The sequence below is a fragment of the Maylandia zebra genome, linkage group LG1, assembly GCF_041146795.1.
Source record: "Maylandia zebra isolate NMK-2024a linkage group LG1, Mzebra_GT3a, whole genome shotgun sequence".
Lineage (NCBI taxonomy): Eukaryota > Metazoa > Chordata > Actinopteri > Cichliformes > Cichlidae > Maylandia > Maylandia zebra.
The window spans coordinates 42,956,001-42,981,025 of NC_135167.1; the positions used below are offsets into that span (position 1 = coordinate 42,956,001).

General features: G+C 42.0%; 1 protein-coding gene and 2 long non-coding RNA genes across 3 annotated transcripts; 1 reads left to right on the plus strand and 2 right to left on the minus strand.

The window, feature by feature from the left end:
* Nucleotides 1-75: 75 nt before the first annotated feature.
* Nucleotides 76-13,815, minus strand: LOC112433628 (hatching enzyme 1.2-like). The gene is made up of 8 exons (XM_076887638.1): nt 13,784-13,815; nt 10,571-10,728; nt 9,265-9,382; nt 8,954-9,132; nt 7,218-7,299; nt 6,384-6,508; nt 601-649; nt 76-289 (listed from the first exon to the last, which is right to left on the minus strand). Exons 1-7 carry the CDS (start codon nt 13,813-13,815, stop codon nt 606-608), a joined length of 738 nt encoding a protein of 245 aa, XP_076743753.1. The 3' UTR covers nt 76-289; nt 601-605.
* Nucleotide 13,816: 1 nt separating this feature from the next.
* LOC112433627 (uncharacterized) lies at nt 13,817-14,482 on the minus strand. Its single transcript, XR_003023591.2, has 3 exons — nt 14,370-14,482; nt 14,093-14,123; nt 13,817-13,883 (listed from the first exon to the last, which is right to left on the minus strand). It is a non-coding gene; the product is annotated as an uncharacterized LOC112433627 (long non-coding RNA).
* A 3,571-nt stretch (nt 14,483-18,053) lies between these two features.
* On the plus strand, nt 18,054-19,096 carry LOC143419590 (uncharacterized). Its single transcript, XR_013099612.1, has 3 exons — nt 18,054-18,346; nt 18,431-18,529; nt 18,998-19,096. It is a non-coding gene; the product is annotated as an uncharacterized LOC143419590 (long non-coding RNA).
* Nucleotides 19,097-25,025: the final 5,929 nt, after the last annotated feature.

The following is a 25,025-nucleotide window of genomic DNA, read 5'->3' on the forward strand; positions in this document are numbered from 1 at the left end:
CATATCTTTACTTGTTAAATGTGTATTTTTGACCTGTAGACTTGTAGGATTTGTGGAATAAAGAAACAAACTTACTAGAAATGAAAATGAATGTTTATTTTTGTTCATTTTTTAGTATTTCATACAGCTGACTAGCAATTACACAAGCGTGATTGGGATTAAGTCAACGGACAGGTGAAAAGTATAGACAATGATACATTTTCATTTCTCATTTTAAACAAAGCTATTTCAGGCAAATTTGAAAAGCATAAAATTCAAGCTGCATCAATCTCTCCCATCTCTTGGTTGTCTGTGGAAACAGAAAGAAGATGTTACACATATGTAGTATCTGCACAAAAAAATCACAAACACAGGCTGTAAATTGAGGAGATGTGTTCGTCTGGTGTTCTGGTTTATATGCCTTTCACTCATCCCAGCTACATGCTTCTGACCCTGATCAATTAAAATATATGACATTTCATTGTTTTTTGTTTTAAACCAAATGTTTCCACTAAAGTTATCCCGACAAAGCTTTAATTGGTAAAATAAATGTATAGGAACATGATTTTCTATTATAATGAAGTAAACAAAATTCGAAAACATCCGAGCTTATTTACTTACTTTTTCTAGAACAACTTGTTCCTTTGCACAGGTATGGGCACATTTGAGCCTGTCAAACAACAAACAGAGAGAAATCTTTAAACGCTGCTGCATTTCTTTAAGACACCACATGAACATCTGAGTTTGATGAACAGTTTGATGTACTATATCTATGTTGGTGTTTACTAGTCTCCATGATTGTTCTGTGAAACTAGTGGAGGTAGAAAAGTAAGCCGGGGGCTGAGCAGATAGGTTGAAAGAATTTAAGGTCTTCAGCACACAAAGCAGATAATTAAATAAGCATGCTCTCATGGTTATGATATTCTGAAGCATATTATTATCTATAGACAATAATACCAAACAGAAATTGCTTCCTCTTCCCTCCATTTTGCATCACCCAATGTCAGTTTTGTGTACATATTTGATCTTCAAACACGTTTTACCCCAGTGACGTTGGTTTTTCTGCTTGTTTGTTAACAGGATTCCAGGTTTTTGTGCTTGTCCCAACTTTTTCTATTTATATAATTATTATTTGAGGAGGAGACAGCTTCATAGTACAGTTACATTTTGTTTGAATTTTGAAAACCTCTCAACCTTTAAGCACAAATGGGTGCAGTAGTAGGTTTGGAAACTAAAGGTGGTGCAGAAAAACGGCAAGTAGACTGGCACTTATACAGTGTTTTTGTGCTCTAATTGAGCACTCAAAATTCTTATTAGCCAGTCGCACAAACATTCATGTAAATGCTCTTTCTTATACTTAAGTACCAGACACACATTTGCACAAATTTATCAATAGCGACTCAGAGTTCAGTATCTTGCTCAAGGTCATTTCAAAATACTTCTTGGTGTTGTCTCAGTCTGGAGTATCACTTCCTGTTCTATCTTACAGTGGTATTTTTGCATTGCTTATCTGTGTAGCCAATTTAATTAAAAACTTATAGATAACGTCTTATTTCATAGTGTAATCTTCCTGCGCTTTATCCAAAGCACACTCTGTTGAATCACCCACTAATTATATTTACAGTGTTCAGTCACTGTGTCTTTAGGGATTTGCTAGCTTAGCATTAGCTCTTCACCTGTCTCTCCTACTCTTTCCTGCTCAGATGTTTAGTTACCCCTTGGCCTACTTTACTAATAACTATACTTGTTATAAATGTAGCTTGTTTGTAGCTCCGGAGGCCCCGTCAGTTCTCTTCCATCGGATTTTCCCGAGCAGTTGGGAAAACATGATTGCTGAGTGATGGTGAGGAGGAAGCGTAGTCCTAAATAGAAGCCCCCGGTACACTACCAACCCAACCATGTGTTGAAGCATTTTTCCCCACATGGCGACACACCTGGAACATCTATACATCCATCCATTTTCTTCAGATTCTCTGGGGCCGGGTAGCAACCTAAGCAGAAAAGCCCAGACCTCCCTCTCCCTAGCTCAGGGGTGGGCAACTCCAGGCTTCGAGGGCCGGTGTCCCTGCAGGTTTTAGATGTGTCCTCGAACCAACACAGCTGATTTAAACGGCTAAATTAGCTCCTCAACCTGTCCTGAAGTTCTTCAGAGGCCTGGTAACGAACTAATCATGTGATTCAGGTGTGTTGACCCAAGGTGAGATCTAAAACCTGCAGGGACACCGGCCCTCGTGGACTGAGAATGCCCACCCCTGCCCTAGCTGCCTCCTCCAGCTTGTCCAGGGGAACACCAAGGAGTTCCCATACCACCCAAGAGATATTATCTAGAGTTGGATGTCTCGAGACTGGTCTTGGTCTCGAGACCACTTTTACGTGGTCTTGGTCTCGACTGACTTTGGTCTCGGTCTTGGTCTCGCTGTTTCGGTCTTGCATTCTCAAATCGACATAGTGTTCGGGAGATTTGGAGTCAACCATCAGCGGAGCGGGGGGGTGGCTTACTGGGCTTAAGCCCGGGTCATTTTTTCAGAAGCATGGGGTCTTTTGGAGTGTAATTTGTTAGTTAGATGCCTGACTGACAACTGTATAAAACAAAAACAACACACGAAGCTAGAGATGGACCGATCCGATATTACGTATCGGTATCGGTCCGATACTGACCTAAATTACTGGATCGGATATCGGAGAAAAATAAAAAATGTAATCCGATCCATTAAATATCACGAAAGCACCTCGCAAAACTTGCAACACGCCGTAACTCACCTCAGAACGTTAGCACTCGGAGCAGTATGCATCACGTGATAGAGCAGCTGTGGCATGCCGGACCTGTCGGTGGTCTGGATAGCATGTGGAGCTTCGCTAGCAACCTGGCATTTCATCTCCGACAAAGTTATCCCCGAGAGAAGTAAAGCAAGTGTGTAAGTCCATCTCTGAATGTTTGTAAAGCATTCCCACGTTAAGCTTAACAAGCGACTGCCTCTCGCTCTCCGGCTGCTACTTCAATCATGAAACTGCTTAATGATCAGCTGATCGGCTTTTCTGTCGCGAGTCCGTCTCTCTTGTTTGTTTTTGGCCCACTTTGCACCAGAAAGAGGAAACCAGCGGCTGAACAACAGCAGCACGTTTAACCTTGATAAGCTGTTGTTAGAATTTATTTATTATTACTTTCTACTCGAGGATCTTTTTCTATGTAGCTGACGGCTGGTAACTGTGCAGGGGCGGATCTAGCAAAGTTTAGCCAGGGGGGCCGATAGGGCATGAACAGGGAAAAGGGGGCACAAAGACATACTTTTCTTTCTTATTCTCATTTAAAATGTCTAGCTTTTAATAAATAATTATCTGACACCCAAAGTTTTAATTTGATGTAAAATGAATAGAAGTCAATTACTGTACATAGTGACTATTAAGTCTAATATATATACCCTAGTAAGCTATAGTACTTTTTCCTTTGGGAAGGTACCATCTGTGCAGTCTGCAATTTTGTTGAAGAAAGATGTTGAATCTATTTAATATTTCTTGAAAAATAATTGATTTCTGTGCATTTTTTTTCACACTGCATCAAATTAAGGTTGATTACGTCGATTAAGCATCATGAGGTGGAGCGTGAGGGGTGGTTCCCTATTTTTTATTTATTTATTTTTGTTGTTGCTGGGAGTTGGAACCCTATTAGTTAGGTTGCTTAATATTTACGCTAAGTACTCTTTAAAATACCAGAATAGGGAGGATGGTGTAGGTCTAAGTTTATTAGATTGATCAGTATTGCTGAACTATGAAATATTTTTTTTGTATACAGGTATAACAGAATAGCTTTAGTGTAGTTGTTGTTTTAAACTTGAGTATGAACTTGCAGACTTGCAAAATGCAGCAAGATATTTTAAAAAACAGTTTTGTTGATTAAAAAACACTATATCGGATTCATATCGGTATCGGCAGATATCCAAATTTATGATATCGGTATCGGTATCGGACATAAAAAAGTGGTATCGTGCCATCTCTACACGAAGCACAGAGCGCACCGTCGTAAATTCCCCCTAATTTTGATATGATCCGAGCTCAGGCACTAGGCGACTGAGCACAGCACACATGTGAGCGAGAAGCTGCTGCCTGCGAGTTTGCTGCAGACAGAGGAGAGCTTAAGTTTGACCAGGTACCAAAGCAAATCATTCATACTGAACTAATAATGTAAATATGACGGTGTATCACAAAAGATTGATATCAAACTGATCACTTGGTTGCGTTACTTGCTCTTCGAGTGAATCAACAAATAGACAAATAAAAAGCCGAACAGCAACGCTGATTTTTTAGAGTCTTAGCTTTCATTTCATATTTTCAGTTGTTTCCCTCCACGGCTAAACAAACCCTCTCAATCGGTTTCAGTTGTGTACTGATGAACACAACAATGGACATAAGGAGCTTCTTTCAAAGAAAAAACTCTGGTAGATGTTATTTTATATATTATGCTTTGTATGTTGTTCAGTATATCTATGCAAAACAAGAGGGATTTCAATACACAGCAGGATATTCACAGTTGAAACCAGATGTTTACACTTTATGGAAAAAACATAAAAACTTTTTTTTACTGTTAAACATCAGTTTAGAGTAAACTTCTGTTTTAGATAAATAAATATTGAAATATCTTTCGAATTAGTTAAATGTCAGAATAAAGAGAGACAGAGCTTCTATTTTTATCACTTTCATCAAATGTAGGAGTACATATACACTAAGTTTATTGTTAATTAATAAGAAAACTGCAGACGATTCCATTCTGAGCTGAAGAAGCTTCTGATTGGTTCGTAGAGTCCATGTGAGTAAACTGGTGGCACAGCTGTGGATGCATATAAGGCAAAACACAGAGCCTGTTTCTGTGACATGGGAACATCAGGAGATGTCAACCAAAACACCAGGAACAGAATTGTGGAGCTCCATAAGTGTGGCTCAGTTTGAATACAATTTGGTGCCATTTGCAATTAAGAAATACAGACAGTTTGATGCAGCCCCGACTTTGTTCTGCCTTGCTGCTTAATTAAAAAAATAGTTTAAGGTGTCCTGCATATGTGATTTTTTTTTCCTATATGAAGTCATTCTTTTTTGAACAAAACTCAAAATAGAGCCTGATAATCTTTCAGTCATTTCTACCCTCACCTAATTTCCTTAAATTCCTGTGTGAGAGCTGCTCGGCTCTCACACAGGGGCTCAGCTATGCTCCAATCCCTCCATACTGCGGCCAATCACATGCGAGGATATAGGATAATATCATTATGTGAAAAACAGAGAGGGTGAGAGACGCGACAGTCACGTGGAGCGTGCGTCTGTCCTCTCAGTGAGTAAGATAGTGGACAGCGGTGAGGAGGGCTGTGTGAAAGCAAAAACACATAAATATGCCTGACACCCGTAAACGAAACAGCATCTGGCTGCAGTTTAAAGACTTTTTTTGTCTCGGTCTTTGTCTCATCTTAACTTGGTTATTTCTTGGTCTCGGATTAGGCGGTCTTGACTACAAGTGTAATATTATCTCACCAGTGGGTCTACTCCAGGGCTTGTCCCAGTGGGACATGCCCAGAACACCTCACCCAGGAGGCATCCTTGTCAGATGCCCGAACAACCTCAACTGGCTTCGTCCGATGTGGAGGAGCAGCGGCTCTACTCTGAACCCCTCCCGGATGGCTGAAATCCTCACCCTATCTCTAGGGTAGAGGGCAGCCACCCTTTGGAGGAAGCTCATTTCTGACGCTTGTATCCACAATCTCATTCTTTCGGTCACTACCCAAAGCTCGTGACCATAGGTGAGAGCAGGGACATAAATCCACCAGTAAATCGAGAGCCTCAGACTTGGATGTTCTGACTTCCTGTCTGTTCACACTCTGGTGCTAACCACTCCAAACAAAATCAAACAAAATTGGTGTCAATCAATTGTGCTACATTTCTGCTGGTTTGTGCTACAAAAATTTTCGTTTGTGCCGCTATCATTTTAAAGATATTATCTAAAGTTTTTAGAGAACTCACACATGCACTGATAAACACAGTCCCACCCACATTCCAAGGATTCCCTCTATAAACCACCACTGTGCAATAACTATTTATATGTAAATACTGTCCAATACTGTCCAAGTGCTGCAGAAACTAAAACTCACTTCCTGCAACCTCCATCCGGTCGAAGCAGATGGCTGCCATGACCTCTGTTTACTTGTTTATAAGACAGGAGGGAGGTCTTTACCTTACAATATAAAGTGCTTTGAGGCAACTGTTGTTGTGATTTGACGCTATAAAAATAAAATTGAATTAAACTAATTGAATTTAGAGTGGAGTAGCCAAGAACTGAACCACTGACCTTCCAACTGTTAATCCAGCTTCCTTTTTTCTTTATAAAAAAGGAAAGAAAAAGAAACGAAAAGAAACGAGGTACATACTGCAGGTATAAAGGCGATTCACTCGAAGGATGTCATTGGCACTCATCTCTGTAGCTCTGCCAATGGCTACATTCTCATCGGGTATGGGAACGATGGTTGGCTCCCTGTCTCTTGAGAAGGCAAACCTGGGGTGCAAACACACAGTAGTAAGGCAAATTGTGATTGTAGTCTCAAACAAGTGTCATTATAACAACTACAAAGAGAAGGCTAAAAACATGAAATTATAATATGGGCTTCAGCTTGAGCAATGCAGCAGGGAAAGGTCAGTCAAGAGGATTATCTACCTAATTATTACCTAATTGACTCTGCCAAACAGAGTCCTTATTGCCATTTCAGACATTTAACAGAATGGGATATAAATGTTTCAAGGTTTATCATCTGCCCAAAAAGAGCCCAAAGGCAAAGTCCTGCACGCCATTATTGTCCATCATGTAGCATTTGCTCGTTAGGCAGCAAGCTAGCACTCTGTGACGAGCTAATGTGGCTTTTGTCTATAAATGTGTGCGTTGTAGGCAGCTGCAATATTATTACTGATAATAAAATTATCATCATTATTATTGTTATTATTATTATTGTTATAGCACTCAATGTGTAAACTGTTTCATTGGTTACCACAGCTTTATACTGGTTTGAATTACTGGTTTTCTCAATGGCCAGTGTGGTAAGAGAAGTTGATTACAACACACATGTACACAGGATGTAGAAAATTAAAATCTTGAAAATGAAAGGACTGAAAACAGATAAAACTGTGTCAAATAAAACTGTGTTATTATGACATAATTTTTAAATAAATATACATTTGAAGCATGTTCAGGGAGTGAACTGATATCTTACCTTCCATAGTGCATAACAGAGTTGTAGTCATAGGGAGTATCAAGGTTCCTTGTGTTGATTTTCCTAAAGTTATGCTCCATCCCTGTGGGGGTTCAAACAACTCAGTCAATGTTTGTCTCTTACTCCAGGCTGAGCATTAAAATGTCACAAAAGTTCAGTTCACCCTACAGCTGTGTGAGAGCACCTGGGTAACTTTTTTCCTTTGCACAAAAACAAAGAAATCTATTGATTTGTGTCCATGGACACAAGAGCTTTCCAGCTTTAAAGAGAGAGCTCTCCATATGGACATGGGAGGGCTGGGACAGTTGTAAGTCATTTCACCTTGCGCTTCCACATAGTGACTTGTGCATTTATTTTGATGCTACTTTTACACTTAAGAGGTGTGACTTCTTTTGCTGCTGACTTCCATTTTGAATAATGTTTGCCTATGTTAACCCTTTCACGCATGGTGGTTGCTATAGTTTACAGCTATTTAAAGGCTGTGTTCTTGTATTTGTGTCACTGCTGATGGTATACTTGCAAAATAAACCATTACACACTGATGTGTCACACCCACTGGTCGTTTAATGTTACAATAGATGTATGAAATGTTTCATTGTAATTTTATTATTTAACCCTGTCATGCATGAATTATGACAAACTCAATCAGGATTTATTTGTGTTCATCTTTTCATGCCTAAAGATGAATACAAATACTTAAGAAAATAAATCCTGATTGAGTTTGTCATAATTCATGCATGACAGGGTTAATATACAAAAACTACTCAGGTTTGGACAATAAAATTACTTGGTTAACTTTAATACTTTTTGTTAATATTCAATTCAATTTTATTTATACAGCACCAAAGCATAACAAGGCACTTTATATTGATAGGTAGACCCTCCAATAATACATACAGAGAAAAACCCAACAATCATATGACCCCCTTTGAGCAAGCACTCTGGCGACAGTGGCTCAGGGAGGGGCGCCATCCGCCGTGACAGGTTGGGGTGAGTGAAGGAATGCAGGTCAAAAGACTAATATACAACACATATCCATCCATCCATTCGCGTCCACTTATCCTTTTCAGGGTCGCGGGGGGCGCTGGAGCCTATCCCAGCTGTCATAGGGCGAGAGGCGGGGTACACCCTGGACAGGTCGCCAGTCTGTCGCAGGGCCAACACACAGGGACAGACAACCATTCGCACTCACATTCACACCTATGGGCAATTTGGATTAACCAATTAACCTATCCCCACAAGCTGCATGTCTTTGGACGGTGGGAGGAAGCCGGAGTACCCGGAGAGAACCCACGCAAACACGGGGAGAACATGCAAACTCCACACAGAAAGACCCCGGCCTGATGGTGGAATTGAACTCAGGACCTTCTTGCTGTGCGGCAGCAGTGCTAACCATCGTGCCACCGTGCTGCACACACATATACATACATCTTTTTTTGAAAAGCACAGAGGAACAAAACATTCTTCCAATTCAAATAGATTAGTCTCAAACTTATAAATAAATTTAATAAATAAATAAAAGAATTCCACAGACAGATTTGATTATTGTGAATGTTTCACATTTTGCCCTACATTGTTTGTACTTTGGGTTGTTTGAAATATTCTAAAAAAACATGATTATTGCTCTACTGTTGGTAAATGAACTGTCATTTATGTAGAAGTTTTTTTTGTCATCCTGACCACTTAAAGATTTTTTCTGACTGTTGTTTCTGGCTGTTGTTTGTCATGTGACCCACCTGGGATGACGTTCTCTAGCAAGATGCGTACATGTTGGTCTCTGTCTGAACGCGTCTGTTCATGGTCGAAGCCCAGGGCATGGAGCACCTCGTGTTGGACTATCTGGTGGAAAACACAGCCCTGGCGACTCAGTGACACTATCTGGCCACCCCCACGACGCCCAACAAAAGAGTAACACCTGAAAAAGAGCGGTAAATAAAAATTTTATGACAAACCAGTAAAACAGCTTCCTCACTCAGAACATCCTGCGTTAGATGAAAAGTTTGCCTGTAGAATTCAAGTATAAATGCCTACTTTGTGTTGGACTTACCCATCACGAGACTGAATGTCCAGAAAGTCTCTTTCTCTGCTCTGGGGCCTAAAGCTGACGCACGTGGCTGCTTCAAATGACCTCAGACCTTGCTCGATGACGTCACGTTCCCTGCGGGCTTCACAGAAAAACATGTATTGTGGTTCTAGTTTGTTGTGGCATTATATTCAACTAAGACTGAGCACAATGCTGCTACTCCTGAGTAACTGCTTACTACTTACACTGGCCTATAAATCAATCAAATCTATGTTACTGCCTCAAAATCAGCTGATGTTTTTGTACAACTTTAATGAATTTATAGAAAGCATAAAATATTCTTCATTATGTTGGCTTGAAGCTTGTAAAGATTGGTCATAACATTGAACTGCTCCCCCCCAGTATCTTTGATGTGGCATAGCTAACAGAAATTTTCAGGGTAAAATACATCTGTCCCATTTTATCTACATATCTTAACTATAACTAACTTTGAGTGTTATTATATTGGGATATATCATAGGTTCAATAACAAGACACCCCCAGTGTAATGTCTGTGGCACTCTGGATGCTTTGTCAGGTAATTCCCTGGAGAAAACTTGTCAAACTTGCCAAAAAAAATAAATAAATTTTTTTTGATTGTGACACTGGAAGAAGGTGTAAATTTTATTTGTAGTTTCCTCTAACTAGTTCCTGCACTTTTGAATTAAAGAGCGCCTCTTGGGTTGGATTGAGCCAAAAGCACAATGGAAGGAAAAAGGCATTAGAACCGAGAAAACAGCAATTTTATCTGCAACATTAAGGTCTTCAAAATTGCGACTGAATATCTTGTATCAGTCTCCATGCTAAGCTTTGGCAAAGCTTTATATATAATTTTATATTACATCTATCTGATACAGATTGATGTATATTTAGGTTGTTTTTTTTTATATATCGGAGGAAATTTATGTGTAACTGACTAATTCCTTTTTTAATAAACTGTCCTTTTCAGTTTCCTTGGTAGTATTTTTAAACTCTTTGTATTCTCTGTACACAAAAACCTTTCTGTATGTCATTAAAATACTTGTTTAGTGTTTAGTCTTTTGACCAAACAGCTGTATTTGAAGCCCTGAGATGAGAACCCGTTGATTTCTCTTTGTATTTAGAGGACACTAAAATGTGGAATCTCAGAGGGAAAAGGTTTGGGAAGCAGCTTTGCCCACTAATGGAAAAAAAAACAAACCCCAAAACAAACCCTACAGACGGAGAAAATCATTCTAATAGTTTTCAGTTAAACCTGAAAAATTAGCAGAAAGCTCAATAAAAAGGAATGTTTCCATGTATCTAGACTTACAGTACTGGTCGGAGATTCGATAAGGTACAACAACTCTGCCATTGTTTTTAGGCCACAAACAGCCTCGAGCCGTACACGGATCAGCGTTCTGTAGACCTGTTGGCACTGCTATGTCTCCAAATATGACCAGAGGTTCATCCTCTGGACTTTGCCTCCTCCTGTGTCTTATGTTTTACGGAGTCGTGGCTCAGCGAGGACATCCCGGACTGCGCGCTCAAGCTGGAGGGCTTCCATCTGCTGCGCGCGGACCGGCAGGCCGCTCTCTCCGGTAAAACCAAAGGTGGAGGTGTCTGCTTCTACATCAATAGTGGCTGGTGCACAGATGTAACAGTGATTGCTCAGCACTGCTCTCCCTCTCTGGAATATCTTTTTATTCACTGCAAACCGTTTTATTCTCCGCGGGAGTTTGCTTCATTCATCCTGGCCGCTGTTTACATCCCGCCAGACGCAGATGCGCAGGCAGCTCAGTGCACACTCGCGGAGCAGATTCTCCACACGGAGCGGACATTCCCGGACTCTCTCATCATTGCTCTTGGGGACTTTAACAAAGCCAATCTGAGCCATGAGCTTCCAAAATATAAGCAGTATATTAAATGCCCGACCAGAGAGGAGAGGACATTAGACCACTGCTACAGCACGATCAGCGGGGCCTATCGCGCAGTGCCCCGCGCTTCACTCGGACTTTCTGATCACGTCATGATCCACCTAATCCCCGCGTACAGACAGAGGCTGAAGCTCTCCAAACCTGTCGTGAGGACTAAAAAACTGTGGAGCAACGAGGCTGTGGAGGAGCTTCGCACGTGTTTGGAGACCACAGACTGGGACACAATGAAGGCTGCTTCTAACAGCTTGGACGAGTTTACGGACACTGTCACCTCCTATATCCACTTCTGTGAGGACAGCATTGTGCCATCACGCACCAGGGTGAGTTATAACAATGACAAACCCTGGTTTACTCCTAAACTCAAAAAGCTGTGGCTGGAAAAGTGTAAGGCATTCAGAAGCAGAGACAGGGACTGCTACAGAGAGGCCAAGTACAGGTTCACTAAAGAAGTGGACATTGCCAAACATCAGCACTCTGAGAAGATGCAGCAGCAGATCTCAGAGAATGACTCGGCCTCTGTGTGGAAAGGTTTTAGGAATATTACAAACTACAAGCCTAAAACCCCCACTCCACTGATGACTTGCTCTTAGCCAACACCCTTAACAACTTCTACTGCCGTTTTGACGAGCCATCAGGCAGCCTTCACACCTCCAACGACCCCAACAATAGAGGCACTTTGGACACTCATTCCCCCACCTCCCCCCCCTCCATAGAGCCATCACCACCTTCAAACTGTTCACCTGCAACACCCGCCCCCTCACCCCACACAAAAGAGGATTTCACACCACCTCCTCCGACCACAACTCTTCATATTCATGAAGCAGATGTGAGGAAGCAGTTTAGGAGTCTGAATGCTCGGAAAGCTCCCGGCCCAGACGGTGTGTCTCCTGCCACCCTCAGACACTGTGCAAACGAGCTGGCCCCAGTGTTTTCTGGCATCTTCAACTCCTCACTGCAGGCATGTCATGTGCCTGCCTGCTTCAAGTCCTCTACCATAATCCCTGTCCCCAAGAAACCTAGGATCACTGGACTAAATGACTACAGACCCGTGGCTCTGACATCTGTGGTCATGAAGTCATTTGAGCGCCTAGTTCTCTCCCATCTCAAGACCCTCACGGCCCCCCTCCTGGACCCCCTGCAGTTTGCATATAGAGCCAACAGGTCTGTAGACGACGCCATCAACATGGCCCTACACTTCATCCTGCAGCATCTGGACTCCCCAGGAACCTACGCCAGGATCCTGTTTGTGGACTTCAGCTCTGCCTTCAACACCATCCTTCCAGACCATCTCCGAGACAAGCTTTCCCGGATGAATGTGCCTGATCCCATCTGCCGGTGGATCACTGACTTCCTGACGGACAGGAAGCAGCACGTGAGGCTGGGAAAGAATGTCTCGGACTCCCGGACCATCAGCACCGGCTCCCCTCAGGGCTGTGTTCTTTCTCCTCTGCTCTTCTCCCTGTACACCAACTGCTGCACCTCCACCCACCAGTCTGTCAAGCTAATCAAGTTCGCAGATGACACCACCGTCATTGGGCTCATCTCGGACGGGGACGAGTCTGCCTACAGGAGAGAGGTTGAACGTCTGGTGTCTTGGTGCAGCCACAACAACCTGGTGCTGAATGCCCAGAAGACAGTGGAGATTATTGTGGACTTCAGGAAGCACACAGCCCCACTCCCCCCCATCATCCTGACTGACACCCCCATCACCTCTGTGGACTCATTCCGCTTCCTGGGTACCACCATCACCCAGGACCTGAAGTGGGAGCCCACCATCACCTCCGTCATCAAGAAAGCCCAGCAGAGGATGTACTTCCTGAGGCAGCTGAAGAAATTCAACCTGCCAACACGGACGATGATGCAATTCTACACTGCAATCATCGAGTCCATCCTCACCTCCTCCATCACCGTGTGGTACGCTGGAGCCACTATCAGGGACAAACAGAGACTGCAGCGTGTTGTGCGCTCTGCTGAGAAGGTGATTGGCTGCAGACTCCCATCTCTGCAGGACCTGTACACCTCCAGGACACTGCGGCGTGCAGCCCGGATCTCAGCTGACCCTTCTCACCCTGGACACAGTCTGTTTGACCTGCTCCCCTCAGGCAGGAGGCTCCGGTCCATTCGCACCAGAACCTCTCGCCACAAGAACAGTTTCTTCCCCTCTGCTGTTGGACACATAAACAATAACCACATGATTGTCCCCACCACTAACACATGACCCTACGCTGTGTAACTGCATCATTTCATGTTTGGCACTGATCACCACCTGCACTCATGTATATATCTTTCTACGTAGCACTCATAATTCTTATTCTCATGTATATATCTCATGTATATCTCATGCACATATCTTTCTTTCTACATAGCACTTTAATTCTTATTGTCTGCACTGAAGCACCGCAGCAATTTCCTAATGTTGTAAACCTCAACATCTGGCAATAAACCCATTCTGATTCTGATTCTGATTCTGATTCTGATCCAAGTTCTTCCCTGTAAAGTATGGAAAGAAAAACATATTTTCCGTGTACTTTCGATGGTTTCATTAACACATCAACTCAGTTTTTAAGGTTAGCCCCTGGATGTTGTTACTAAAGCTGTATATTTACTACTGATGAATAGGAACTGAAGTGAAGTTGAACATACCAAGATTAGCATTAGCCTTCTCCAGCAGTGTCGAGATACTGAAATCATCACCCTCAGTGTTGTTTCCTGTTCAATATGAAGCACATATGTTTGACTGTTCTATAAGGACAAGGTCACATGTTACAACATCACAAAGACATGTCAAGGAGTCAGGCAAATCCAATATGGACCAATTATAATAAATAAATAAATGAATACAAATCAACATGAATAAGAGCATATCTCATAGTGTGATGACATACAAGTGCTAAATGTAAAAAATAGCAAAGTCTTACCGGAGTTTTCAACACTTTTTTTAAAAGGTGCCTGTAATAAGATAAAAGGGTTTATAAGGACTAGTATTTGATTTGTTTGCAAGTTCAAAAATGCTTGAAGATTAAAATTGCAAATTCCAATTTATACAATAAATTAATAAAATGAAAAACAGAAGTATTCTCTTTGTGTTCTTATGTTTTGTTTTGAAGAAAGCTTGTATTCCATTTTAACAAAATAAAACATCTTGGTCAAATCAGAGAGGAAATCTACGTCTGCATACTTAACTACAACGCTTACCTCTATAACAAAAGTGTGGGCGAAGCACAAGAACACGCTGAGCACAGCCGCCTGGAGGATCATGGCTGGTTACTGAAGAAGAGCAGCCGACTGAGAAAATACCTGCTGAAAACACAAGTGTTCGGCTTATATAGTTAGAAAGGCCAGCTGAATTCTGTCCTAATATGGCATGCTGTTCAACCAGTACTCATTACTCAACTGAAAATGACAGTTGTTACTTAAACACGTCTGTTTCAACATATTATGAAATTAGACAAAAAGGCTGTTGCTGTCTTTATATTATGTCACAGTCCAAATATTATAGTTACCATCAATGTATTTAAATCTGTCAAACATGGTGGAGGAGTGTTATGGCACAGGCATGTATGTGCGGCTGTTAGTGGCACGGGGTCAGTGTTCACTGAAGATGTGGTTGCTGATAGAAGTTATAGGGTGAATTCTTAAGTTTACAGCCTTATACTCTGCTAACATTTAGCCAACTGCTTCAAAACTCTCCTAGTGACTAACCAGAGCATGCTGTTCATTTTCTGAAGATGAAATTGGAACAGCCTGAAGACAATCTCAGGACAAAAACCAACCTCCCAGGCTGCAGGAGACTTGGGGTGGGTGAATGACCTAAATAAATATTTTAATAGGTTTGATCAAACGCCCACCACAGCATCGTCCCCCCTGCTGCAATCTCCTTCATCTTCAGGGACCGCCTGTCCTTCATCTCAGGACTTCACACCTCTCAGCTCCCAGCCATCACACCCACCCCAGGCTTCTGTGGACTCCAACATACACACCCCTCCCCCAAAATCCACTCTTTCTATCTCAGCACTTCAAGTGAGGAATGAGCTTCGCAAGATCAAGGTGCAGAAGGCTGCAGGTCCAGATGGCGTCAGCTCCAGGCTCCTGAGATGCTGTGCAGATGAACTGTGTGGCATCCTAGGATATCTGTTCAACCTGAGCCTGTCACTGGGGAAAGTACCACAGCTGTGGAAGACCTCCTGTGGTACCGCTACCAAAGACCTCCCGTCCCAAGGACCTCAGCAGCTACAGGCCGGTAGCCCTGACATCGCATCTGATGAAGACCCTCGAGAGGTTGGTTCTAAACCATCTGCGCTCCCTGGTGAGGTCTTCATTGGATCCGCTGCAGTTTGCTTACCAGCCTGGCATCGGGGTGGAGGACGCCATCATCTACCTCCTGCACCGAGCTCTGACTCACCTGGAGAAGCCTGGAAGCTCTGTGAGGATCATGTTCTTTGATTTCTCCAGTGCTTTCAACACCATCCAGCCACGACTTCTGAGAGACAGGCTGGAGCTATTGGGAGTGGACCACCACATGTCCCAGTGGATACTGGACTACCTCACAGGACGTCCACAGTATGTGAACATCCAGGGAGTGGACATTGAGATAGTGGACTCTTATAGGTACCTGGGTGTTCACCTGAGTAATAAACTGGACTGGAGTCACAACACTGATGCTCTTTACAGGAAGGGTCAGAGCAGACGCTACCTGCTGAGGCGGCTGAGGTCATTTGGAGTCCAGGGAGCGCTTTTAAAGACCTTCTATGACTCTGTGGTGGCATCTGTCATTTTTTACAGTGTGGTTTGTTGGAGCAGCAGTTTATCTGCAGCTGAGAGGAAGAGGTTGGATAAACTCACGAGGAAGGCCAGCATCCAGGTAAGGAAATTTCAAAAAGTTGATTCTGTTCATCTGGATGTAGTGTTTTCAGTGGAAGAAATGTTTTGTCACTCATCCAAGGCACCTAAAAAAGCTCCAGCCGATCCAGGAAAGAAGGTGAAACTGCCGTCTAAGCAAAAACCCTTAGTGATCCCGTATGTATCAGGAGTATCAGAACAATTGGGGCGATCGTGGCTCAAGAGTTGGGAGTTCGCCTTGTAATCAGAAGGTTGCCGGTTCGAGCCCCGGCTTGGACAGTCTCGGTCGTTGTGTCCTTGGGCAAGACACTTCACCCGTTGCCTACTGGTGATGGTCAGAGGGCCCGGTGGCGCCAGTGTCCGGCAGCCTCGCCTCTGTCAGTGCGCCCCAGGGTGGCTGTGGCTACACCGTAGCTGCCATTACCAGTGTGTGAATGTGTGTGTGACAGGATATGTAAAGCGCTTTGGGGTCCTTAGGGACTAGTAAAGCGCTATAAATACAGGCCAGGCCATAATTGAGACACATTTTTTTCTAAACACAGAGTTACTATGGCTTTTAAACCCCAAAACACACTGTGCCAAAAATTGGTTCCACCAACACAAATAGAATAATATAGTGTTCGCTGTTAAGTGCCAGGAGGTTTGCCATGATTTGTACATCTGGGAAACCAAACAAGGTTGCATGGCAATTATCTTGGGGCAAGATAGTAACCCCAAGTTTCTCTCAGATGCATCCAGCGCGCGAAGAATGTGTGTGAACATTAGATAAAAAGGACTTACATAGAAAGCGCTATACAAATACAGGCCATTTACCATTTACCAAAGAGCATGTGCGAATGGGTGTGAGTCCATTTACCATTTACCGTTACCATGATAGTTTACTTGTTATGCACCCCTAAGAGTACCGAAGAAAGAGCCCATACATCTCTATGACAACCGTGTGCCCACCCCTGAAGCCACCCATTCTGCCATCCCAAACCAATCCCACCATCAAGAACAGCGTCCCACAGGGAGCAAGGCTTTGCAAGCCATAGACCCAGATGAACGGATGCCCCCCAGATCCAGCACCTCTGGACAGGGTGCAGGAAACAGGGTTGTTATAAAGGGTTTAACAGAAGTGTTGCATTAATTGTTTAGGAATTATAGAAAGTTTTATACTCTTTTAAACCTTTGAGGCTCAAAAGCATTTGGATACATGGCTGCCAAGCAGTTTTGTGGCCATTTAAGACTTTTCCCATAATTATTCTATCAGTAATTAAGCAGAGATATAGAGATAAGTGTTGAACTTACATTTAGTAGATGTCCAGTGAAACCCTTTGTATGAGGTCCAAAGAGATGCTGACACAAGCGAAGGCTAAGATTGAACAAATTACAGAAATTGTAATTGCCAAAACACTTGTGTACCTAACTGTGTGTTGTGTTGCAGACCAGAGCAGCCTTATGATGTCCAGAACCTTAAAGAAGGGTGAATCCTATCAATCAGTGGGTCCTGCCACTGAAGCATTTTTCTTGTTTTCTTTTTAGCCATCCACTCACCCATTCAGGGTCATTGATGGGCTGGAGCCTATCTCACCTCCATGGGGAGAGATGCAGGGTATACCTTGAACAGTCTGCCAATCTGTTACAGTGCTAACACAGAGAGGCAGACAACCATTTACACTTGGCATTGGGTAGCTGTTTACTGGAACACTTAATATGAGTTTTAAGGAGATGTTGATGAAGCAACAGAAGCCATCATTAAATGAAAAACTAAATAAACATATCAGAGAGAGATTAAAAAGTTTTATGAGGAGCCAAAATAACATTTGGGACATTTTCAACCAGAAGGAATATACTAGCCAGCTCAGACAGTTTACAACAAGGTGTACACCACTGGTTACGCTCAAGAACAGGAAGACCAGATTTGAATTTGCCAAAAAATAAAAGAACTTTCACAGCATGGGGAAAAACTATTAGTAATGTTAGTTTATGTGGTTTCCTCAGTAAACTGGGTGAGGTAGCTGACTCCTAATCACAGCGATTTCTCTAGTTTCAAGTAGCCTGGCCCTTTGACCCAGGACCTGTTGGCCTTGCAAGACCCTTCTAAGCAAAAATGATTCCTACTCACCAAACTCTTGGGATCACTCAAGCATTTTGAACCTGAAAAAACACATTTCTTCATGCTTGTGAATAATAAGCTTTAAACTGTAAAAACCTTTGACCTTGATTGTACCTGTTGTATTGTGTTGTTGTAGGATGATCTCACACCATTGCACACGGCAGCTGACGGAGGTCACTATGAATGCGTTAGACTTCTGCTGGATTCTGGCTGTAATGTCAATGCACAAACTAATGTATGCTTGTTTACTTAAATATGCAATTCAAGAGTGGGTTGGCAGTGTTATTTTCATGAATTAATATTTATCTTCTGTCTGTAGAGAAAAATGAATGCTCTCCATTATGTGGCACAGCATGGTCATGACAGAGAGGCCAGCTTGCTGCTGAAGGCAGGAATCAATGTAGATGCTATAAACAATGTAAGCACTGTTAGCTATCTCCGGAAAAAAATAATTATGATAATTCTTTTAAAGTACCCATATGCAAAAGAAATAGAAGAAATTTATAAAAGACTTGCATAAGATTTGGCTTACTTCATATAAGGCTTATATGATTTACTCATGAAAGTGGCCACTTTCTCATTACTTTCATATATTGTTTTAGTAAGTATCCAAAACAAGTTTCATTTATATAATTTATCAAAGGATCTTATATCTGTTTTCACTCTTGTATGCTTTTCACACAAGTTTCACATAACACAAAGCTTTATAAGATTTATATATATCTTTTCCATATGGGTATTCTTACACAGTGGTATGTTAGCATGTTAGCATTTTGGTGCATAAAATGAAGAAGAAATCTAAAATTAGGCAGTAAACACTTGTAAACGTTTTAAAAGTTAATATCATAGAGAGCAGCTTTTTAATACCTGTTTCTCTTTGAAACAGCAACACTGCACACCACTCCACCTGGCTGTTTTCAACAATCACACAAAAGTTGTACGATTGCTTATCGATGCTGGCAGCAACCTGAATGCCACTGACATTGTAAGTACAAAGTTCCACAGTAAGACAAATGGTGGGGGTGTAGTAAGGAAGTTGGGGGAAGCAGACAACTCCACAGGAAGAGTCTTTTGTCTCTTTGAGGACTCTGGGAGGCAGCAAGGGAGTGTGAAACAGCTGTGTACTGCCTTTTGTTCCTGGAGATATTTAACTGAGAGCCATGCTGGGCTCAGACTCTGCTGACCGTCTGTCCCGCGGTCATGCAGGGACTTCATCAAGCTTGGTTGTCTGTTCTTTGTGTGTTTGATTAAAGAATGTTAGCTACCGCTCACCGCTCGTCTGCAGGCTTTATTTAAATGGAAAACTTCCACAACAGGCAACAAAAAGCTTTTTGCTAAAAAAAAGATTCAGAGCAGAAGTTTTTTGCACTGCATTTTAAAATGAAAACATATTGCATTTATTTACAATTAAAGACACAGAGCAGAAAGTGTGTTACTGTTTTACATCCACAGACACACAAGAAAAGAAGCAGGCAACATGAGGTCAAGTTATGGCAATTTTATTTGTGTGTTTCAGTTTTTAAAAAACAAGCAAACGTCCCAAGAAGAAGGATGGGGTGAAAGAAAGGTGGAGATTTTAACATTAGGAGGAAGAAACTATTGATGCTGCTGAGTCAGTTCTTTCTCAGCAGTCTGCTCCAGAATCCCCTCCTGTCCTCAGCTTGCTTTTCTTTTTCTTTTGCCTTCAGTTCGTTTAAGGTCTTGTTGAGCTGCTCCTCGGCATCTTTAAATTTTTCTTTCAGCTGCTGTTTGGCCAGTTTCCCTTTGTGTTTGAGGAGCTCTTTAGCTTCCTTTTTGTGCTTTCGCATTTCTTTCAGTGCGTCTTTGCAGTCTTTCTTGGTCACCGTCATTTCTTTCTTGAATACCTTCACCTCAATTTTCTCTTCTGCAAGTTCTTCTTGTACTTTCATCAGTTCCTTCTTCATGTTTTCAGTGTGACTCTTTGTATCTTCCATTTCTTTCTTTGCTTCCTGTATTTTAATTTTCTCTTCCTCCAACACTTTTTGAGCTTCCAACAATTCTTTCTTCAAATTTTCAATCTCATTTTCTGCCTCATCTTTACGTCTTTTCTCCTCTTCAAGTTGTTGCTTTACATGCAGTAATTCCTTCCTTAGTGTTTCAGCTTCAGCTGTTACATTTGCAGCTTCTTGAGTTGCCAACTGCATTTTCTTTTTTCCCTCTTCAAAAGCTTCCTGCACCTCCTGTAATTCCTGCATCACATTTCCTGCCTCCTTCTTTGCAGTTTGATATTTATTGTTGGCTTCTTGTGCTGTGCTTTTCTCTTCCTCCAATGCTTTTTGAGCTTCCAACAGTTCTTTCTTCATCTTTTCATTCTCCTTTTCTGCCTGTTGTTTTCCCATTTTCTCTCCTTTAAGTTTGAGACCCACATGCAGTAATTCCTGCAATACTACATCAGTTTCAAACTTTGAATCTTTAGCTTCTCCTCTTGATTTTTCTGCCTCTTCTTTTAATTTGATATTTTCAGCCTGTATCATTTGAAGTTCTTCTTGCAGGTTAATCAGCTGTACTGAATTGTGAGGTGAAGCACTCGCCGATCCTCTTCTCGTTCTCCCTCGATTCATTTTGGCCTTTTAAACAAAGGAGCCAACGTTTTGTAGAGGAGTGAAGTGAAGTTTTCGATGTTTCTTCGTCAACTGTCGTTTGTCCTGCACAGAGATGCTGCTGTAGATGTGTCTCTAGCTGTGTCTGGATACAATGAAACATGCTGGAACTAAGTGCTTGTGTTGCACAGTTCTACTGAACATTCCATTTCATGCATGCTCCGCCCACATGGTCAGGAATGTCAGGTGCTGCATCGCCAAAGGCTGCTCCCGTTGCCTAGCAATAACAGCTGTTTACTTTTGGGGTCTGGTTCATTATTTAATAAAGAAAACATCTCCAAGTATTGGGTGCTGAGGCTCAGCGCATATTCTAGCCTGCTGTGTGGGTGGGCAGCTAGAAATCACTGGTGGGCAACATGAGTGAGGAGAAAACTGGAGCAGCCAAGCAGGGAGCTGCAGGTTGCTGGTTTGAGTCTCTGTTCAGATGCTGGTGTCTCCTCTCTCTGAGATGTCTGCAAACAGTCCCAGATAAAACAATAAGGATAATAAACAAACACGTGACTAAAATAACAGTTATGACTCTGATGTGTTTCATGTGTAGCAGGATGGCCTCTATACAGCAGTCGCTGCAAGCATCCACATCGCCACACTCACTTTTCTTTAAGCAGGCGTGCTGGGCTCCTCCTAAGGAAAGTTTGAAACTTCATTTCCTTCATGCTGGTGAACTTTTTACCAAATATTTTCATCAAAGCTTCTCCATCACTGACAGGGATTGTTTGGATCTTCACACTCATCTCCACCAACCCTAAAAAATGAGTCTCACTTTGCTCATATAATGCCAGGAGTGTCTCCATATTCCACAAAAGTCTATGCAAACATGTAACAGTATCCCATATTCATATGAATATTATTGATATTATAACAAAAGCTGTCACCAACACAATTGTCACAAGTGCTTTTTTTATTAGTTATTGCAAATGCTTGATTGCAGTTCTTGCTAGATGACAAAACCACGTATTAGGTTTAGAAGGAAATGACTTTTGGAGGTAGCAAGGGAGTGTGAAGCTTAAGGTGTAAAACAGCTGTGTACTGCCTTTTGTTCCTGGAGAAGGTATTTAACAAACCAGCTAAGTATCTTGTAAATTCTTTGTGCTAGTTTTAAAAGCAAGAGGTACTGAGAGTTTGTTTTCTTTGTACATCATATGCATAAAACGTGATAACATCCTTTTAACTTCGAACGACTCACAAAACTTTCTCCCTGTTGAATTCAGGATCACGGGGGATGTGAGCAGGTAAGAAGACCTCTGAGCTTCAAACAGGACCATCAGCCAGAGACACAGCACTTCCGTTCTGTCTTATGGACCCTCGCCACAAAGCATCTGTGTTATGGGGAGTGGAAGATTCTCGCTCAGCATTGGGACTTTAGTGAAGCACATATACAAGCTATAGAACAACAGTGGACAGGTGAGCAGTGCTGAGTTCCTAAAAAAATTATTGACAGTTTTATTGCTATTTTTATTACCTTTTTTGTACTTGTTGGGTTTTTTCATATATATATATATATATAAATCTTTACACAGGAAATCATACAAGTTTGAAAAACTGTAATATAAGGCCTGTAATGTCCAGAACCATAGAAGCACTGTTTCATGGGTCCAGTGATTTTATTGAAAATAAATTCTCAAATTTGGCACTGACTGATTCACTCTACAGCATTCTGAGTACCTGAGGTGATTAACTCTGGTCTAGGTCAATTTTAACCCAGATCAAGAATTCTTTCTACAATTCTACTACAACAAATGAACTACAGATCTATTTAGAATATATGGATAGTCTGACATGAGTAAATGGATGCTTAATCCTTAATATTTCAGAGAGCAGATGGTGTTGTTTTTCTTTTGGTTTTTTTACAACATCACTTTTTTGTAGAAAAACGTCTATTATCATACAATATCTTGTCTTATAATGATGACCTGAAGCACAACTACAACTGCCTATACCTGATACCTGAATCTTGGTTAACCAGAGAGATAAAAGCCAGGAGAATAAACCAGATGTTCTCCACTGAACTACCCAAAGTATAGTCTGAATGGCAGCAGAACAAAATGAGAACAGCCCCGCCAACGCTGGAGACAGAGCAATACTGAAGAGTATATGTAAGAAGGATGCAACACATAACAGAAATGCTCAGTGCCTAGTGGATCTAAGAGCAGACTGCAACAACCTCCCTGAAAGGATCCAGTAACCATCACAGTGGCAGACATGTCAAGCAGAGGGATTGGACAGCACCATTCCCTGCCATGTTTAACACCTACTGGATAGGGAAGCTAACAAGCTAACTCCATTAGCATCCTGCAGCACAAATGAACCAGGTGCTAATGGTTGAGACCCACCCGGAATGTCTAACCGAAGGCTGTCCTGATCCCCAAGGATCCCAAGAAGGGGCCGGTCCCATCCAACTACTGGCCAATAACTTGGCTAAACTGCCCACCAGATTGCCCTCCTCCTGAATGGTAGATACTGTACCTCCGTCCATCCAAACCCACACTTGTCCTTGTTGGACATAGTTGGATATAATTGCTAATCTTTCTCTTTGGGTAGATTGGTCCTCCAACCAAGAGCAGTCTCTCCAAGATGACAGCAGTTTGCAACATGGATTGTAATAAGTTTTTCAGCTTTTGTACACTGTTGCAAGAGTTACATTCTGGGCACAGCTTTTTTCTTTAATTCCAAATGCCAGATCTTTGACACCTTGCTTTTAAACTCTATTTGACTTTTAACCTGTTGAACCTTTTTTTTAATTTAAAGTTGAACTTTAAATAAAATATTAAATTATATAAAATAAAATATTGTTTCATTTTGTTGGAGCACTTAAAATGTAAGATATCAGGATGTCATTCAGCTTTGCTTACTGGCCAAGTACCTCGCTTGCTTAACGCTGGTCTGTGGTTACAATACAGACCCAGTGGACTATATGAACTAGTTAGTTACTGTGATTCTATAAATGTTCTGATGGTATAAGAACTGTCTACAGTGACTGTGTTTAACTAAAAGTTCAGATGGATAATGCTTGATATAAATCTAAATTGAAGGTAAGAAAAGCTTCAAAGATCATGGTCACCGGATGCTGTTAATCTGGCTTCATGGAGTGCTCGTAGCTGGAGAAAACCCTACCAAAGGCCTCTATGAGGGGTTGGTGGAAATCTCCCGGACAGATTTGGCAGGTGAGCTAATCAGGGAGGTCACTTCCTTTCACTGGTCAGACTATTTGTCAGTTTTAACAGTCATACAATATTAGTTAACAATATTTCTCCACAGAAAGACCAATAATGCCGTAAGACTGTTTTTCTGTTTGTTCACTGGAATGTGTCTACTTTTTTTTCTTTTCTCTGTTTTCCTCTTCTGGTTTGTTATCCAGAGTTCATCCGACAGAAGGCAAACTCCCAGACCAGCTCTCCTAAAATGTGCTGCGTAATGTGACGGCAACAAGTTTATGCTTATCATCGAGCTATTGTGTTAGCTTTGTTAAAACTTTCTTTATTTAAAGAAATAAAAATGTTATTTTCTATAAATAAAATTACATGATTTGAATTGTGAGTCACATAATGGTTTACATTTTTTAATGAAAGATAGGTGTGTAGCAGCCAGGGGAAAGTTGCTCTCTATTTATTTCTTTTTTTTTTGCCGTGCAATTTTGTCAGGTTTTCTCTACTGCAGCACTTGAACTGTGTTTACCTAGAAGGGCTGTAACAACAGCCTTGCACTGCTGCAGATTTCCATGTGCTGCATCCCATGCCAGTTATCCACACACAAAGAAAGGACAAGACAAGCTGCCCCTAACCTACCCAAAATGCCCCACGCCTGCTGCTTAGGTGTGGGATTTTGCTTCCCCCAAAGGTCCTTGAGGTTCCTGAGATTCCCTAAAGCGCAGATCGTACCTCCCAACATGGGCCAGCTCGCTCCACATGATAGTGCATCCGAGGAGGCGTGGACCCCCCTGCGGAGGCGTGGACCCCCCCTGCGCATGGAGAGACCAAACCATGAAACTGGCGACTCCGGGCACTGGTGCTCCATACTCCTTGCAGGCCCCCTGCATCCCAGACCCCAAACCCCAAGACCCTCACACCAACACTAGTTCACTGGATCTAAGACAGAGCCCAGCTCCTAACAAAAAGCGCCCCTCACAATGATGCTTTACAACACTGCATCTGATGTTTTGTGTTGCACTTGATGTTGTAAGGCTTGGATGCAGCTGCTTGGCCATATAAACCCATTCCATGAAGCCCTCTATGCACTGTTGTCGAGCTAATCTGTAGGCCACATGAAGTTAATATTTGCCTCTCTGCCCTTTGT